Genomic DNA, 19,091 nt, shown 5'->3' with positions numbered 1-19,091 from the left:
AGTTTGGCTCTTTTATAGAGGCTACAAGCTGAAGGGGGCTCATGGGTGGAGTCCCAAGTTAGCTTATCTCTGCCCTTCAGCCATAAGATTGCGCTAGAATTTGAACTGAATTCAATGAGTTTCAGGACTGAGCAGCCCCATCCAGAGAACAAGGATAAAACTGTTTGTCCCTCAGGGAAGGGTCCCTCACTGAGGCAGAGTTGAAGGAGATTTTCTCCAAGGATTTTCAGAGTTTTGGGGTCCCCTCTTCAAAATAAGTAAGGAAAAAAAATCAAAATCATCTAGTTATATGTGATCAATTTATTTTAATCATAAAAAAAAAAAAGGCTTTGTTCTTAAATGGAGTTTTAAATAAAAACATTAAAACCCAAGGGAAAAAATACAGCTGATTCAAGTAGGTACTTGTGTTTTAATTTTAGGTGCCTAAAACTAGACCTTGAAATAGTTTCCCATTCTGTTGTAATCCCAGAGGCTATGAGGAAGTAATTTTAATCAATCTCTCTATTATAAAGACATTAAAGCCACAATTCATTGAAAGCAGCATTTTATTGATGGATATAGGAGAAATAAAATATATAGTTTCCCACAAATTAGGAAAATACAATTTCAAAATGTCAGTTTAGCAACTTCTCTCTAGTAAGAGTTTCAATAAAATTACAAAAGACAAATTAAAACTTAAATTTAACATGTGGACCTCTACTATTTGTATTCTAAGAGATTCCACTTAGATGGTATGACAAAAGAGCACCATTTAATCATGCTAATAAAAAGTTAAATACTCCTCATGTAAAATTTAACACTCTACATTAATGATTTTTTTGAAAATTACGGTTTAGAAGTTCCTATTACTGCTGTAGCTTTCTCCATTTAGTAAATGAGGCCAGTTTTCTCTAGGCGGCAGTTTCTATTTTGATGGTATTTTGCCCTGAGCTTCTTTAGACAGCTAGACTCATAATCTGCTTCAGGAAGCACTGACCCTCTAGGGGAAAGTCACATTCCCTTTAATGCAAAAAAACTTGGCTGAAATGGTTATTCTTTTGGCCTTGTTTGATATAAACAGTGATCTGCCATAAATGCCCAACCCCCATTTGAATAGTAAACAATATTAATAAAATAATAAAACAATATTGATAAAATTAGATTTTTATAGTAATGTATTAGTTGGTTTCACTAAATTGTCTATGTAATAGCATATCAAATTTTTTGATATGGATAATTCTTGCAATTTTAATCTTTAACAACTGTAGTTTCAATTAAAACCCACAAAAGCAAGTTTTAATTAATAAGCCTATCCTCAATTTGCAAGAAATATAACCGCAAAATATAATTGTCTCTTAATGCAACTTTCCTATTAAAAAAACTTGAAAAAGTTGCAAGATACACTTAATATCTATTTTGGGTATGATAGTGACATATTGTTGACACTTTAAGGAATCTGACACTTTAAGGAATCTAGCATATAATTTATCAAAGAGTTATTTAACCACCAGAGCATGAAAAATTACTATTTTAAGTAAAAATTAAGGTACTGTACTGGAAATTAATAGATCATTTAGAATCTCCTGATAAAATCCAGACCAGCTACTCTTAATCTAAATGTAATCAGTTACAAAGCATTAATGAAAAAATATCTCTGTAAAAAAGCATAAAATTTATTAGTGTATAAGGGGAAAATCTGTACCTCTACTAAAGGAAAAGGCACTTAAATTTAAGTTACTTAAATAGATAAGACAACTTGGCCAGCCAAGTTACAACACTACCACATAACATCTTATTTGACATTGTTTTACTAAAAACCAGAAGGAGGTGTTTCAATTCATGAATCCTCTAAATGAACTTTTTAAACAACTTGTTCCAGCCAAAAAATGTTTATATGGATGGACTTGTTTATAACTGAATTTATGTTTTAATGGGCAAAGTTTTTTTTAAAGTAATTACTATGACAGCAGTAGCAGCAAACACCTATGCCATCATTTTGACTGCTAAGATTTGCAATGACTTTAAATATTTTAAATTTCCTCAAAATACACAATAAATACATTTGGAATATAACAAATTGATCCTGTAACAGCAACATAATCATCTTTATCATTTCATTTTTTCATATTAGAAAAAAAAAAAGGATATTTATTTTCAGTTACACTAACACAATAAGATCTATAACAAGAAAAGAAGGCACTAGAGGTTGATATAAACATGTTACAGGCTCCAGTCAGGTGATACGTTCATCATATCAGGACTAAATACTCTAGCAAACAAGTCCCTGTCTCATGCGGATGATCTGGAGCAAGGCAGCTTGAACATCTTCATCCATATGACCCTTCAAAGTAGGGGGAAAAAAATTTAAATCACCTTCATTTAAACAAAATGCTAAAACTAAAAAGGGCTTTTAGAGTGCAATATGTTGTATGACTGATCAAAAGCCTAATCCTTGGCATAAAGATTAAACATATACAGCTCTAAGTTTTATAATATTTGAATAATATAGTAGGGGAGCAATACCAACACGAGAACACAGACTAACAATACACTTTCAGAACATGGTGATTTTTTTTTTCCCCTCTCTACAGAAAAAAAATTATCATTATTATCTTTCTGAGTAAGCAAACTAAGGTGTTGGGGATAGCATTAAATTATAACTTGGGGGAAAAAGTTAGGGAAAGAAATCGCAAATTTAAAAAGAGTTGGTGATTAAATGCAAAAAGCCAATATGGCCTTCATCCCATTTTCAGCTTCAAAACTTAAATAGATTACAGCACAACACTTCCTATTAATATAAAAGGTTTCTCTTCCAAAATCTGTTTCTGTAACAGCAGGATGTTTAAATTTCAAACATTAGCCATAGTTGACTAAACTGAATTTCTTAGTTAACTTTATATGCCAGAAGGCAATATTTTTCAGATGCCAATTGCTTTTGTTTTGTGTTGCATTAGCAGTCAGCAGAAGAAAAAAAAAAAAAGTTTGAAACAGAAATATACTATCTAAGTTATTCATTATTATTGTTTCAAAAGAAATAAACATGAAATCTGGGCTGTTAGTTTGGACTATCCAACAGGGAAGAAGCTGCTCTGTCAACTCCAGTCAAAATGCAACCAAATGATTTACTCTTTCTACCAATTTCCACCTCTTCCTCCATATTCCCACTACAAAACTCCTCACTTGTGTATCAAGCTCCTGTATCAAACTGCCATATTTTCTGTTATTTCAGTACAATATTATAAAAAATACCTATCTGCCACAACATTCATCCTTCAAGTTCAAGATCTTTCTTTTTAAGAATTCCTTATCATCTGTTCTGCTTGTTCTTGTTTATACTATTTACCTCGTGCTTTAATGTCTCCAGTCTTTCCTTCCATTTCTGCTATCCATGTCTCCACTATCTAATACTATCGAATTATTAAAACAATTCCTGTTTTTTTTTTTCATCTAACATGTGTTCTTTTTAACAAACCTTCCTCTAAGCCTATTGAGAGAAAAATTGAAGGATAAGGCAGAAAAAGTATTATACTTGTTAAAGAGTTTCTGTAGTGAATGACAGATAGTATTCATATACAACTACTTTTCTCAATATGTTTTTCTCTCATTTAAATATTAATTTTATACAAATGAAGAATTCTTTCTTGGGCTTCGCTGAGCTCAGTACTAAAGAAAAAAATTTCCAAATTTCTCTTATTTAAAATCCAATGTAGTTCTGTGCACATGCCATTTTTTAAATGATCAAAGCCCTCTGTTGAAATATAGGGAATATGTCTGAATCCTCTCAAAAAAAAACACTAAGATCTTTTGACTTCATTTTTTTAGCATACGGAGATGTGTTGATGGTAATGCATTATCTCCAGATAGCAACACCATTAACGTGTCACCACTGTATGTTGCCAAACTGCCTATAAACTGAGCGATGAACAGATGGAGACAACACTAAATTTAATATGCTGTGTTACCATATAGCTTTTAAAATTTCCTTCTGAACATACGCAAGTAAAGCTAAAAGAAACAAAATTATTTTTAAATAAGCACATGGGGTGCAGCTACTCTAAACATCAATTATTTTTTACAAAAGTTTATTTAAGAAAAGTAGGGAAAGAAGCTGTTTACCTGTGCAGCACTAAGAAGATGTGTCCGATATATTGCGATCACTTCTTGGTGCTGTCTGTTAGCATCCTATAAAAAGAAATGGAAAAAGAGATAGTTCATTTTCCCACAGACCCTAGAACCTTATTCTAATATTCTAATAGAGACCATGAGGTCTCTAGCATTTGTAGTAATGAACCAACCTGGAACCATTTAATGAAGAATGATATAGTAGGCAGAGCTCTAGCAAGGAGAGGATTATTTGGATGTTGTCCCAAAAGTGACAGTGCAGCTTTAAGTATTAAATAGCTAAAACAAGAATTACACTACAACTTTTGGGATACTTTGTACTCAGGCAGTGCTCATACATTTGTATTCCCCCATTATAAAGATATTAGATGGCACAGATCACCTTTCTCATCTCATCCCTCTACACTCATGGCCACACTGGAGAGCAGAATCATCTTCCTTAGTCCCCTTCTGAAACATCATTCTTCCTGACCCCTCAGCAAAGGCTTTGTGAGTTCTATATCTCTCTAATTCCAAACAAACTGGTCTTTAAGATTTGAAAGTATTTTGTGCTGTATGATAGGAGACTTTTATCAGGGACAAAAACTGTCAACATAGTGGATTTTTTAAATGGTATTTTAATTTTTTCAATTATATGTAAAGACAATTTTCAATATTCAATATTTTTTTAAGATTTTGTTTCAATATTAATCATGTTGTAAAAGAAACAACAAAAAGGAAAAAAAAACATGAAAAAAATAAAAGTGAAAATAGTAGGCTTTTGTTGTTCTCTTTGAACATGGCTGACATTATCATGAGTCTTTTGATATTGTTATGGATCATTGTATTACTGAGGAGAGATAATTCAATTATTGATCACTGCACAATGCTATTTTGGTGTATAATTGTTTTCTTGATTCTGCTCACTTCACTTGATATCAGTTCCTATTAACTCTTTACAAGTTTTTCAGAAAACTGATCATTATTTCTTATAGCACAATAGTATTCCATTTCATTTATATGTCACAACTTATTCAACCATTCCCCAAATTTAAGGGGACTTCCTCAATTAGTGGACTAGCATTCCAGTACAATTTTAATAATAGTACAACTTTTTCTAAAAAATAATGAGTTAAAAGATCTGAGTTTGTATTTTTAAAGTATGCACATCAAAAGCAGTTTTTAAAAAATAATTTCTTCTTTAATACATTTTTCACTTGATAATCTAAACTTGAATTATTTTGCTTGAATTTAACATTCAGTGAAAATTATGTAAGCTAAAACAACATCCTCTGACCAAGAATTTGATTCAATTCAATTTAACCAATCTAAACATATCAAATCCTTACACCATGTTTCATTACTATTTGTAACCAACTTGGTCTTGACTTTTGTAACCTCATAGCTAAAATTTTGTAATTCAATTAAACAAACATTTTTTTAAAAATTTTATTAAATATTTATCAATTACACATTTAAAAAAAATATTTGAGTTCCAAATTCTCTCCAACCCTTTCTCTTTCCTTGAGAAGGCAAACAATTTGATATCACTTATCTATGAGGTTATGCAAAACATATTTAGATATTAGACATATTTCAAAAGAAAACAAATAAAAATTAATAAAGTTTTTAAAAGTATGCTTCTATCCATATTCAGAGTTTATACTTCTCTCTCTGAGGATAAATAAGATTTTTTCATCATGGTACTCTTAGAAATGCTTTGGAACATTTTCTTGCTCAGAGTAGCTAAGTCTTTCACCACTGATCATTCTTACATTTCCCATGCTTCTCTCTAAATTTAGTTATGTCACCCTTTATGACTGAATCGTTTATCTGTTTTGATCTTATCTTATTATATAGTATAAGATGCTGGTCTATAACTATTTTCTGAAGATATGCTTCTCGGTTTTCCTAGCAGTTTTTGTAAAATGTTGAATTCTTACCCCCAAAGCTTAAAACTTTGGGTTGATCAAATGCTACATTTATTATTTCTATTTCACTATCTAATCTAGTTCACCGATCTACCACTCTATTCTTTACCCGATACCAGATTGTTTTGATGATCACCACTTTATAATGTAGTTTGAAATATGGTACTTCGAAGCTATTTTACTTTACTTTTTTTTTTCCAGGATCCCCTTGATATTCTTGACCATCTGTTCTGCTGATAAATTCTGCTACTATTCCTTTTTCTAGCTCTCTAAAATAATTCTTTAGTAGCTTGATTGATGTGGCACAGAAAATTATCTTAGAATTGTCATTTTTATTACATTGGCTCAGCCTACTTACAAGCAATAAATATTTGTCCAATTGTTCAGATCTGTCTTTATTTGTGTGAAAAGTGCTTTGTAATTTTATTCATATGATCTCTACATTTGTTTTGACAAGTAAACTTCAAAGTATTTTATACTGTCTGCAATTATTTTGAGTGGACTTTTTCTTTCTATCTCTTTGTGCTGGATTTTGTTGGCAATATCTAGAAATGTTGATGATTTTTGTACATTTATTTTATATCCTGCAATTTTCTAATGTTATGGTTTCAATTAGTTTTTAGTTGATATTCAAAGGTTACCATCATATCATCTGCAAAGAGTGGTAACTGTTTCCTCATGGCCTATTTTTATTCCTTCATTTTCTTTTTCTTCTCTTACTGCTATAGCTATTATTTCTAGTACAATATTGACGGGTGGCGATAACAGATATCCTTGCTTCTTCACATCCCTGGATTTTATTGGGAAGGCTTCAATTTATTCTCATACAGATAATGCTTACTCTGGAGTTTCCTTGATTCTTATGATTCTGGTGTTTTTGACTGGAATGAATGTATTTTGTCAAAGGCTCTTTGTATATCTATTGATTTTCAAAATTTTGTTCAGTTTTCCTAAATTGAACCTGGTATAATTCCTGCCTGGAATAATTCCAGCCTGTTAATTCCTACTAGTTCACAGTATTTAATCTTTGTGAAAATTGTTATAATCTATTTATTAGCATTTCATATAAAATTTTTGCATCAACAATAAGGAAATTGATTTATAGTTTTTGTTTTCAGCTTTTGCTCTTTCTAGTTATGCATCAAAACTATATTTTGGGTCACAATCAGAATTTGGTAGGACTTTTTTACTTTTTTCAAATAGTTTCTATACTATTGTGATTAACTGTCCTATAAATGTTTGGCAGAATTTACATGTAAATTCACCTGGTCTTAGGAATTTTTTCTTCAGGAATTCATTAATGATTTCTTTAATTTCTTTTAAGATGGGGTTATTTAAGTATTTTATTTGTTCTGTTAAACTAAACAGTTTTTGTTTTTCAAACTGTTTCACTTAAATTGTTAGTTTTACTGGCATAAAATTGGGACAAAATAAGTCCTAACAATATTGCCTTTTTTAATCTTCATTGGTGATATATTTACCTTTTATGATAGTAGCAATTTGGTTTTCTTCTTTCTTTAATTCTATTTATTAGTTAAATTTTTTTTTTACTTTCAATTTTATTAATCTTTCCTTTGATTTTTCAGAATTTAATTTTTATGTTTAATTGAAGATTTTTAATTTGTTGTTTTTCTAGTTTTTTTTTTAGCTGCCTGTCCAATTCACTTATCACTCTTTAACTTCTTAATTAATGTACATAATTTCCCCTATGAACTGTTCTGGCTACATTGCATAAATTTTGGTACATTGTCTTGTCATTCTCATTTCATTTCCAATTAATTTTTAATCTACGCTTCAATGATACTTTATTAAATACAATTTTGATTGTATTTAAGTCTGCATTTAAGATGTGCATTTAATATATCTCTTTCCTGCATTTGGTTGTGTGGTTTTTATGTCCTAATACAATTTTGTGAAAGTACCATGTATAGCTAAGAAAAAGATATCTAACTTTTCTAAGATTCTATTCATCTCCTTGACTTCTTCTTGTTTTGTGGTTATATCTATCTAGCTCTAAGAGGGAAAAATTGAGGTCTTCCATCAATTTCCTCCTGTAATTCATTTCATTTAATTTTTCCTTGAAGAATATGAATGCTATGCCACTTGGTATATATGTTACTTTAGAAATTATTTTATTGCCTATGGTTCTTTTTAGTGAGATATTATTTCTCTCTTTATTCCTTTTAATTAAGGAATTAAGATTAATTAATTAAGATATGTCTATCTTTGCTTTTGCTTTGTCTGAGTTGACTGCTACCCCCTTGCCTTTTTAACTTGAGTCGTTGCATATCTTCTGTCTGTGTCTGGCTCTCTACTTCAAATGTGTTACTTGTAAACAATATATTGTTAGATTCTGCTTTCTATTTCATTCTATTGTGTCCTTTTTATGGGTGAACTCATCTCATTCACATTCAAAGTTATGATTATTATCTGTATATTTCCTGAATTCAATTTACTTCTATTAATCCTTTTCTAAAGTCTGTTTTCTTTCTGACCATTGTCTTCTTTTATCTGCCTTTCCTTTTATCACTCCCCAACTCCCACATCTACTCTACCACAAACACATATTTTTCGTTATCTCCTTCTTCTACTTCCCTTTTGGGTAAGATAGATAGATTTCTATTACCAATTGAGAGGGAACTCTTTAAAACAAATTTAGATGTGGGTGAGGTTTAAGCATTCCCTGCCCTCCCCTCATGATTTCCCCCTCTCCTGTAAAAGCTTTCTTTCATTACTTTTATGTGAGATAATTTTTCCCATTCTTCCTCTCCTTTCTCCCTCTCCTAGAGGATCCTTCTTTCTCACTTATCATTTTTTAATATCATCTCAACATAATCAAGTTTCTTTTTCTTTTACTTTTTCACTCATTTTTACTTTGTTTTATTGTTTCTTGATGCCTAGTGGATCATTAGCTTCCAGTTGCCCAATTCTAATTTTTAAAAAATTATTTTCTTCAGTTAAGTTTTGCAATTTTTCTCATTTGGTCAATTCTCTCTCTTTTAAAAGGGATTATTTACATTAGTGAATCTTCCCGCTCCCCCTCTTTTTATCCATTTGGTTAATTTTGGTTTTTAAGGCTTTATTTTCTTTAGCACTTTCTATGCCTCTTGTATTAAAATGCGAATTTTGTTTTCATAATTTTATTCCTTTGCTTTCATTTCTTTACCTTATTTTTTGTAGGGTTAAGTGACTTGCCTAGAGTCACACAGCTAGGAAGTGTTAAGTGTTAGAGGGCAGATTTGAACTTCAGGGCTGGTGCTGAACTGTGCCACCTAGTTGCCCTTCCTCTACCACTTTTAACTGATTTTGAAATTATTTTTTTAAATGCTTCCAGGAATTCTTGTTTTTTTTTTTGTTTTTTTTTAATGATCCCATTTATTCAAAGGAGACACTTCTGATAGTATCTGCAACACTCCATTTCCCTCTTGGCTGAGCTCACTTTCCAGACTTCAACATGCCTCAGCTTCAGTCTCACTCATCCTGAAACTTTCTTCAATACTTAGGGCATGCTCACCCAGAGACATCAATCCATCATGCCACCCCCCTTCTGGGGATAAGTTTCTTCAAGGGCCTTCAATCTGGGAAAGGGCTAAAGCTGGCCAACCTGCATCCCTTGCCTGTGCTTCTGAGATTTTGTGGCTATGCCCTTTGCACTTCCCCACCCCCAACAAAAGCTTCCTTTTTTATATTATCTTCTTCTAAGGTAAGCTCCTTATGGTCAGGGTTTATCCTTTTACTTGTGTTTGTATTCCCAACCTTTATCACTGCTCCTGGAACAGTGAGCACTTAATGAATGTTTGTTAGTTTCCCTTGTTATTTAAGCCCTCACATCTCCCATGAAAAGTAAAGACATAGTATAGTTCTTATTCCATAGAACCAAACTATTTATTGCAATTAATGTGAATTCAACTACTTTTTAGTGTGGCCTTCATTTGAATTATCATAGTTTTAAATATTGTTCTATTGGTTTTGCTTACTTCCAATCTACAGTAGCATTTTTTTTCCCCTCAAAACTCACAAAATTTATTCATTTTAGTTATATACTGCCATGTGATATTTCTCATACAATTGTTTGACTTTCCATAGGATTTTGTCTTATTTCCCTACCTGATTATAATTGACTAGAGGACATAGTATGCATAGAACCAAATAGATAGCAATGAACACAGGGGGGTAAATATACCATTTTCAGGTATATGTAAAGCTATAGGAACTACCTTGTTAATAGAGAGCAGACAATTCTAGAAGTTCTCTTCACTTCAAGGTACCTTAAAAGGGATCTATATTTTAAAGAGAAATTTACTTGAACTTTAATATTACCACTAGCTATATGAATTTACATTATCAGAACAAGGACTCAGACCTTTAGACTTCCGAGTATGCATGTCTTATTAGATACTTACAGCCAACTGCTGTTGCAGAGATTTCACCTGATGCTGGAGTGTTTCCATCTGTTGGTTTTCTTTCTTTGTAGAATTCCCACTTGAGCAGGTGAGTTGTGAAAGGTCATTAAGGGCCTGTTTTAGTCGTTCTACATCATTAAGCAGTTCTGTTATCTTAGAAAAAAAGTTAAGAGGAAGAAAATAGTTTCTATTTTTCTTTTATTATTATATTATTTATATCTATTATTACACATATATTATTCTATTACATATATTCTATTATTAGAATATTATTCTATTAATATATATACTATATATTCTAATAGAATATAGAATACTATCCTATTCTGTTATTATCTCACTAACTAAACACTCATTTGAAAACATTACAAGTCTCACACCTCTATGAAGGTTCCCTTTGACTTTGACTTTGACTGGAATTCCAGCAATTAGGACACATCTATATGTGGAGATAGGGGTTAGAAGTACGACCACTACTCTCTTATTTGTGCTTGAAGTAGACTGAAGTTATGAGAGTTGAAGAGTAATTGAGGAAAAAAGGAAACAAAAGATATTTGAAGAGGGTCAAGATTGAGGTAGAGAATAAGATTAGTCGTTCTGGTACTGTTTATTGGAAAGAATGGAGAGAAACTTGTAGGTCTGCAGATAATAGCCAAAGGATTTGGACAGGCTTTAATAAATTTTTGGGGAGGTAGTTGCTGAATAATGGTGACAGAAGGGTCTGAAAATTTCAGTAGAAAACAAGGAATATACCAATTCCACAGGACTAGCAGGCCATAATGGAAGCACTGATATACTTGAGGCTGGAAGACCTGAATTTAAACCCCAATTGGTATTTACTGGTTATAAGACTTATCAATAATTATCACTCTGAGTGCAGCTTCCTTATCTGTAAAATGAGACTAGATCTAACAACCTAGAAGTCCCTTTCAACTGTAAATCTATAATGCTCCTTCTGATTCTCTGTTATAGGATGTGAAGAAAACATTATTAGAGAGTCTCAAGAGATCTCCCACCATTTAAGGGACGGACACAGAGAATTCACTTTATCCCTTCCCACATAGCTTTTTTTCCTGGAATTTATGATAGCTTGAAATTCTTATTTCTTTAAGATGACAAACTCTAAAATTGTCGCTTTCTCAAATTATTTCCTATCATTGCTGCAAAACTTCCATCATGCTCCTGCATAGGAAGTTATCTTCCCCCATGTCCCTTTTCTGCTTCTTTTAAAATGTTGTCTTTTCCTATTAAATACTGAGCTTTCTGAGGAGTCAGACTTTCCTTTTTTTGTATCCCCAGAACTTAATAAAGTTCCTATTTATAGTAGGTGCATGTTTATTGACTGATTCTGGTATCTTCAAGAGAAAACCAAACCTAAATGAGCAACAATAAATGTAAGAAATTCAAAATAAAGAGTTTAAAATCATAGACTTTGAAAGAGAAAGAACTTTGAAAGGTCACTGAGTTTAACATCATTTTACAAATGAAAGATTATATAACTGAAAGTCACTCAAGTAGTAACTGGCAGAGCCAGAATTCAAATTCATATACTTTGATTCTGGATGCAGCAATCTCTTTAATGTATCACAACAGAAGTAGACTGAGGGTACAGTGAAAGATAAGGCAAAAAAGATTACTGACTAGGGGAAAGTAAGACAGAACTGCCTACTAAAGGGGGTGATAGATATGCTCTACAGAAGTGAGACAGCATTCTGGAAAAGAGATGTAATATCCAAAGGATTCAGGCTAGTTAGCAATCATTGATGGACAAAGGAATGTGTCATTAGGACAACTGATGTTGGGAGGTGACAGGGGAACTCCTGGGATGTCAATATCTAGAGAATAGTCCCAAGTCATCTTGTGCTAATTCTAGCTGTCACCTCAGCCCATAATAGGCTTTTTTTTCTCAACTCCTAGAGTATTTAGTGTCTTTCACTTGGCACTTAAATACTAATTCTTAGTTTTACTTTGTTTTGTTTTTGTTTTTGAGTGGGGGGAGAGTGGTTTGTGTAAATCTATTTATCTACCTATCTGTATAATTTCCTAAATTAGGCTGTAAAAGCCTTTCAAATGGCTTTGTATCTTCTACAAAACCAAGCTTAGTACCTGGTACTAGTAACAAGTAACTTTTTTTTTTTTAATTGCCCAAAACATTTTTAACAGTAGATAATTAGCATTTTATGTACAATGAGGAGCCACAATGAATTTGAACTTATTATGACATAATACTTGGGTTTTTTCCTAACTTATAATCATGCAGATTTAATTTACTACCTACCTTATTGTCTTTTGCTTCTATTTGTTTGGCAGACTCTTGCATTCTTCTTTGTAAATCAGTAATTGTTAGTAAGGATTTATCACATCTTTCTTTCTGTTCCTTAATTTCTTGTTCAATGCTTAAGCTCCTCAACTGTATCAATTCCTTCTCATCTTTTGCAGATAGTTCTGCCTTTTTGGCACGTGCCGCCTCTTCGCAAACTTCCTCATACTTTTTATTCAAAGTGGTCAAATTTTCTGTTATGTTGGTAATTTGTGCTTCTAGAGCATTTTTCATTGTGTTGTATTCTGATAAATCAATAACCTCTCTACATTCTAATTTCTTAAATGCTTCCTTCAAAGTCTGAGTCTCATCCTGGAGTTTAGAGATCTTTTCTGTTTTGGCTTGACTTTCTTTTTCTTTTTCACTCAATCTACCTTTCATGTACCCAACTTCTTTCTCCAATGCTTCCTTTATCTGCACGTGTTCCACCAGGGACACAGAAGAGTGTTTTTGATTCTCGAGCCTCTCTTGCCATTCAGCCACTGCCTGCTGAGCTTCCTCATGCCGCCTCTTATAGTCCTTGAGCTCTTCTCTCAGAGCCTCAATCGTTCCATTAAGGGAGTTTTTTAGCTCTTCCACTTGCCCTAGGGGAACATGTTGTTCCTGTAAAATCCTTTGGGCTGCAAGTATCTCAGAGGTCTTTTGGGCATTTTCTTCCAAAAGCTTCTCTTTCTCACTTTTTACCTCTGTGTACTTCTCAGACAAATCTTTTAGTTGTTTGCTAAGGTCTTCTTTTTTTTGATTTAAAGATTTTTCCAATTCATGGGAATTTTCAATGAGAATATCCTTATTCTTTAAATCTTTCTGGATTATGAGGATTTCATTCTTTAACCTTTCATTTTCCTGCTGACATTTACGAGTCTCCTCTTCCCCTACACTGCATCTTTGTGTCTGTGTTAGCAATTGCTCTTTAAGTTCTTTCACAGTGGCTTTAAAAGTTTTCTCTCGTTCTTCAAAACTAACAATTGGTGCATACTTTAGCTTAATGCATTCTTGTATTGTGTCAAGCTCCTTCTTCTGGGCTTCAATCTCAACAAGCAATGCTACAATCTCTTTCTGACCCTTATTATACTTAGTAAGTACTTCAGCATGATTTTCCTGTGTTTCTTTTAGGCTTTTGTTAACAGCATTCATTTTGTCCTCATGCTCCTTTATGCTAATAAATTCAACTTTCATTTGGTTTTTAGAATGCTCTAACTTTTTTTTTAATGCTCCATTCTCATCTCTTATTTGTGTAAATTCTTGTTTTATATCTTCAAGTTTTCTTTTCACATCTGTCAGTTCTCTGTTAGTTTTATCCAATGTGCTACTTAATGCTGCTTTAATTTCTTCATGGGTTGTAACTGGCACATACTGTTCATTTATAGACCTTTTCAGTTTTGCATTCTCAGATGTGATTACATGCAACTTCTCTTCTCCATAACCACATTTTTTATTAAGTTCTGAAAGTTCTTTTTTGAGTTCAGCAATATTGGATTTTAGAGCCATTATCTCCTTTTCATGGTTTTCTAGAGGAATATATGTAGCTTCAAGATGACTGACATTTTTAGTTAAATTGTTTTTTTCTACCATCAGCTTCTCAGTTTCCAATTCTCTTTCTTTATATTTTTGTGTCACATCTATTAGTTTTTTATTCAAATCATCAACTGTCAAAGCATGTAATTTTTTCATTTCTTGGTTTAATTTTAAAGGAATATAATTAGTTTTCATCTCAGTCGATAAGCTCTGCAACTGGTGGTCTAGTAGTTTATTATCTGCACAAACCTTCTCAAATTCTTTCTGTAATGTCTGATTCCTCAAAGTTAATTCGGTTATCTTCTTTCCAAATTCACCTGATTTTTGTTCAAATTTGTCCTTAAGTTGTTCATGTTCCTCTGGCCTTACATGTTGAGAAAGCTTAGCTTTATAATTCTCAAGTTCTCTCTTTAATTGTCTAAGTTCAGTCTGTGATTTTTCATATTCTCTTTCCATCTCTACATACTTTTTTGCTTTCTCATTCACTTCATTTGATAATAAACTCTTCATGTTTTCAAATTTTTCTGTAGGGATGGAGAGGGCCAATTTCGTTGCTAATTCTTTTATCTGACCTTCCATCTCCAAGGCTTTTCTTCCTCTCTTCTCTCGCTCTATTTCAGACATGCTAAATTCTTTCTGTAATCGCTTATTTTCTTCTACTAGTCTCCCTTCATCCCTTTTAAACTCCTCTACTAGCATTTCATTTTGTTTGATTTGGTTCTTTAGCCTTCCCACCTCAGCAGAAGCTCCTTCATATCTTGCTTTCATTTCTTTCAACTGATCCCTTAGTTCTTCTATTAATCTGTTATTTCCTGAAGCTGCTTCATTTGTCAAGTGCTCCTTCAGAGCAAGAAAATGAGTCTGCATTTGTTTCACTTTCCCTTCTGAATCATACATTCTCTTTTGCACATCTTTTAAAGCATCTTCCAATTGTTTTATCTGCTCATCAGAATCCTCCTTGACTCTTTCACATTCTAATGCCAAAGCTTTGCATTCTGCCACTTTATGGGCCAGTTCATTTTGGAGCTTAAATTTCTCTTGTTTAGCTGAATCACAAAAGGTTCTCATAGTTTCTAACTCTTTCTTTAAAATCTCATTTTCAGAAATGGTAGTTTGACTGGGTAAGGAAAGTTCCAGTGGTCTCAGCATAGATCTTGTTTGTATGTGGGCTGGCAATGGAATACCTGATGATGTATACTAGAAGGAAAGAGAAAAAGATATTGATTATATAAAGCCTAAAGAAGAAGTATTAATATACTTGATTATTGGATTTACAAAAAAAAAAAAAGAAAGAAAAGAAAAACATTGAACTATTTGGCTAAAAAAGTTACTGGTTATAAAGAGAATTTTTTTTGAAGTGTTTAAAAGAAATTTTTTGTAACACAGTTGTTTCAGTATTTCCAACTCATTTGTGACTCCAACTTGTGGTTTTCTTGGCAAAAATCCTTCTTCATATCCTTCTTCAGGCCATTTTGGAGATGAGGAAACTGAAGCAAACAGAACTAAGTGACTTGACCGGGAAAACATAGCAAGTGTCTGAGGTCAGATGTGAACCCAGAGAGAAGAACCTTCCTGATTTCAGATCCGACACTATCTACTGTGCCATCTAGTTGGACCTAAGAGAAATTCTACAGGAAAGTAATAACACTAAATTAATTCTCTTCATTAATCTAATAGAGGGAATTCTAAGGTTTTTTCATTTGTTTGTTTTTGTGGCATAGACTCCCTTCAGCAGTCTAGTGAAGCCCAAGGACTTCTTCTCAAAGTAATATCTTTAAATGCATAAAATAAAATATATAGGATTAAAAAGGAAGTCAATTATATTGACATAGTTGTGAAAATATTTTTAAAACAAGGTTGTAGGGCAGCTAGGTAACATAGAGGATAGAGCACCAGCCCTGAAGTCAGGAGGACCTGAGTGCAAATGTGACCTCAGACACTTAACATTTCCTAGCTGTGTGAGTCTGGGCAAGTCACTTAACCCCAACTGCCTCAGAAAAAAAAAAAAAAACAAACAAACAAACAAAAAAAGACAAAAGAATCCTAAATTGTAGATTTCAGATTAAAAACATACAATATAGTCCCATTTCCCTTTTGTCCCCTATCCATGGGCCACAATTCAGTACCATATTATAAATATACAACTCTTTTTTTTTGTATTACATTTTACCCATTTTTAAACACAGCACATAGGTTGAAAGCACTACAAGATATTGACAGAATTAAATTCCTTGGATGAAAGAGATCCTCTATATTTATCAGATAAATTTCCAAATATAATGTATTAACCCACAAATTTACTAAGTAACCAGGATTCATCTTCAACTCATTTTATTTAAAAAATATACATATATCAATTATGCATAATGATAATTACAGTATTTTCAAAAGCAGGACGTGTAAATAGATTGTAGTAGAAAGTCTACAATTCTAAATATACCAGAAAGGAAGAAAATAAAGGTTTTCCTTTAAAAAAAGAAAAGAAAAAGTATACTTATTAGAAACATTAAAGAATGTTATAATTAACAGGTATCTATCAACTAGAGAATGGCTAAATAAATATGAAATGGAACATTATAAAAAGAAATGATGAAAAAAAATTCAAAGAAATCTGAGATCTATGTGAATTAATTCAAAGTAAAGCAATGTAAGAAAAATAATTTATTCAAAGACTCTATATAATAAAGAAAAACAACCTTGATACACTAAAGATGCAGAATGTGACATGTTTTGATTTAAAAAGAAATGTATTATTGAGTTTTTTTTTTTTAAATGGTCAGAACAGAAAGAATTTAAATGAAAACACAAATAGGGACAACTTTGAAACTTGATTTTATACAATTTATTTTTTTAATGTTAAATAAAATCATGGTTTCATATATAATCCTCCGTTTTTGTTCTTTATATATGGAAATTCCTGATTATTGATATTTTATCAAATTCAAAAACAGCAAAAATAACTTTTAAAAGTTTATTTTCATCTGTCTTATGACTGGATCTCATCTCCTTAAACTCTGTAGAGGATCCCAGATTTAGACCCAGTCAAATCACTACTGCATCTATAACAAGTTAAAAAAAACTAAGATGGTGCCCAACGATTGGGGAAGAGTTGGACAAATAGTGGAATATTGTTATATCATAAGAAATGACAAAAGGATGGGTTATTTTTTAGGAAGGATGTAATTTTTTTTTAATTTGACAGGTAGATAGTGATCCAAAAAAACCCCAGAGAAATAAGCTCCAATAAAGCTCCAAAAAAGAATACAGGAGAGAGGAGATTCAGAGGAAGATAACAGACAAACTGAGTAAGTTTTAAATCAGTGTGTTGAATTTATCATATACTTTAAAAAATAAGGTTAAAAGTGAAGATTCACAGTATTATGCAATTTCCCTTTTTAGTTTTTCTTTGTATATGGAAATATTCAAAATTTTAAGCATGCTGTTTATATTATGTTCAGGATAACAAAATTTATTTCATTAAATGGAGAAAAAAGTACCATTATGCTTCATTAAGACTTAACATGCCTTATGAATGTCAGCAATAAGACAGTACAATCATAACAAACTGACTGTTTTGTATCACCCCACTCCCAATAGCAAGCATAAAATTGGAAGGGAAAAAGGTCAGACTTCTATGATTTTATCAAAAAAACTACTTTCCCAAGAAGCAGAACAGCAACTCATCCAACACTCTGCTCTTCTTCTTATATACAATTAAGAGCTGACTGTGGAGTTATTAAGGAAAACATGTTAACCACTTTACTAGCTTAAGTTACTCTCACCAAAATTACTTCACAGAATACCAGAAGCTGCTAAATCTTTTTAAACTAGGCTTAACAGTGAACAAATGAACAAAGCACTAGAATTTGTTTGTCCAATAAGTAATTCTCTAAATACATAAATTTTGTTTAATTAAAAAAAAAAAAGTATAAAAGCATAAGTATTCAAGAATGGATTTTGTTCAAGAGAAATAATTACCTGTGTTTCTGAAACAAAAATTTGATTCTGCTTATGAAGCATATCTTCTTTTCCTAAATTAACAAACAAAAAGAAATTATCTATATTTTCTAATTTGTAAATCTAAATTTTCATGCAAAAGCAAAATTTAAATCTTAGCTTGATTCTATAATTTTAATTTGTTACACACAAAAGAAAAAAATGAGAAATGTCAAAATATACTTAATCCTAAGTAATAATCCTAACAGTTTTTATATAAAAATCAATTCCATTAAGTTATTAAATCACAGATAAAAGAACCCCAGAATTGGAAAAGGACATAGAAGACAACTCTACCAAAAATCTAGTCTATTTTCTACCCAACAAAAATCATCTTGCCTTTTTGTGTTATGGTTATTAAAAATTACTGTGTTCAAAGTATTCAATTAGCTTATAGCTAAATTGGGGATAAGTCTCTCCAAATAGCACCTTAAAAACAAATTTCACTAACAAGTCGATACTCAAAGCCTTTTCAGCTTGTTGGAAACTGTCAGAGTTTGTATTCTGATGACAGTTATTAGAAAACTAAAGCTTTGGTTTTTACACCAATACTTCACACCAAAATGAGCCAGTAAAGGAAAAAATATAGATATATGTGTGCATTGTTGCATAGTAAACAATTTGAAGTAGAGAACAATGAAAAAGTTTTAAAGTTAAACCATGCATGGCTTCAAATTGTAATAGCAGTTTCTTGAAATTCTAAGAAGTTTTAAAATATTTACTCATTTCTTAGAATTTCTTAGAATAATCTTCAGAAGGTTATGGAATATTATTGCTCTGTAAGAAATGACCAGCAGGAGGAATACAGAGAGGCTTGGAGAGACTTAAATCAACTGTTGCTGAGTG

General features: G+C 31.8%; 1 protein-coding gene across 6 annotated transcripts in view; it reads right to left on the bottom strand.

The window, feature by feature from the left end:
• Positions 1-527: 527 nt before the first annotated feature.
• UACA (uveal autoantigen with coiled-coil domains and ankyrin repeats) overlaps positions 528-19,091 on the bottom strand; it is an 88,233-nt gene continuing 69,669 nt past the window's right edge. For all 6 annotated transcript variants that reach the window (XM_074294668.1, XM_074294669.1, XM_074294670.1 and 3 more), the window contains 5 exons: positions 18,228-18,280; positions 12,693-15,446; positions 10,415-10,567; positions 4,096-4,161; positions 528-2,320 (listed from right to left, as the gene is read on the bottom strand). In XM_074294668.1, the coding sequence (XP_074150769.1) occupies positions 2,249-2,320; positions 4,096-4,161; positions 10,415-10,567; positions 12,693-15,446; positions 18,228-18,280 (3,098 nt within the window). In that variant the 3' untranslated portion in view covers positions 528-2,248. The remainder of the gene's footprint in view (positions 2,321-4,095; positions 4,162-10,414; positions 10,568-12,692; positions 15,447-18,227; positions 18,281-19,091) is intronic.

The sequence above is a fragment of the Sminthopsis crassicaudata genome, chromosome 2 (assembly GCF_048593235.1).
Source record: "Sminthopsis crassicaudata isolate SCR6 chromosome 2, ASM4859323v1, whole genome shotgun sequence".
NCBI lineage: Eukaryota > Metazoa > Chordata > Mammalia > Dasyuromorphia > Dasyuridae > Sminthopsis > Sminthopsis crassicaudata.
The sequence above is the reverse complement of the archived record's forward strand: the minus strand, read 5'-3'. Positions and strand labels throughout refer to the sequence as shown.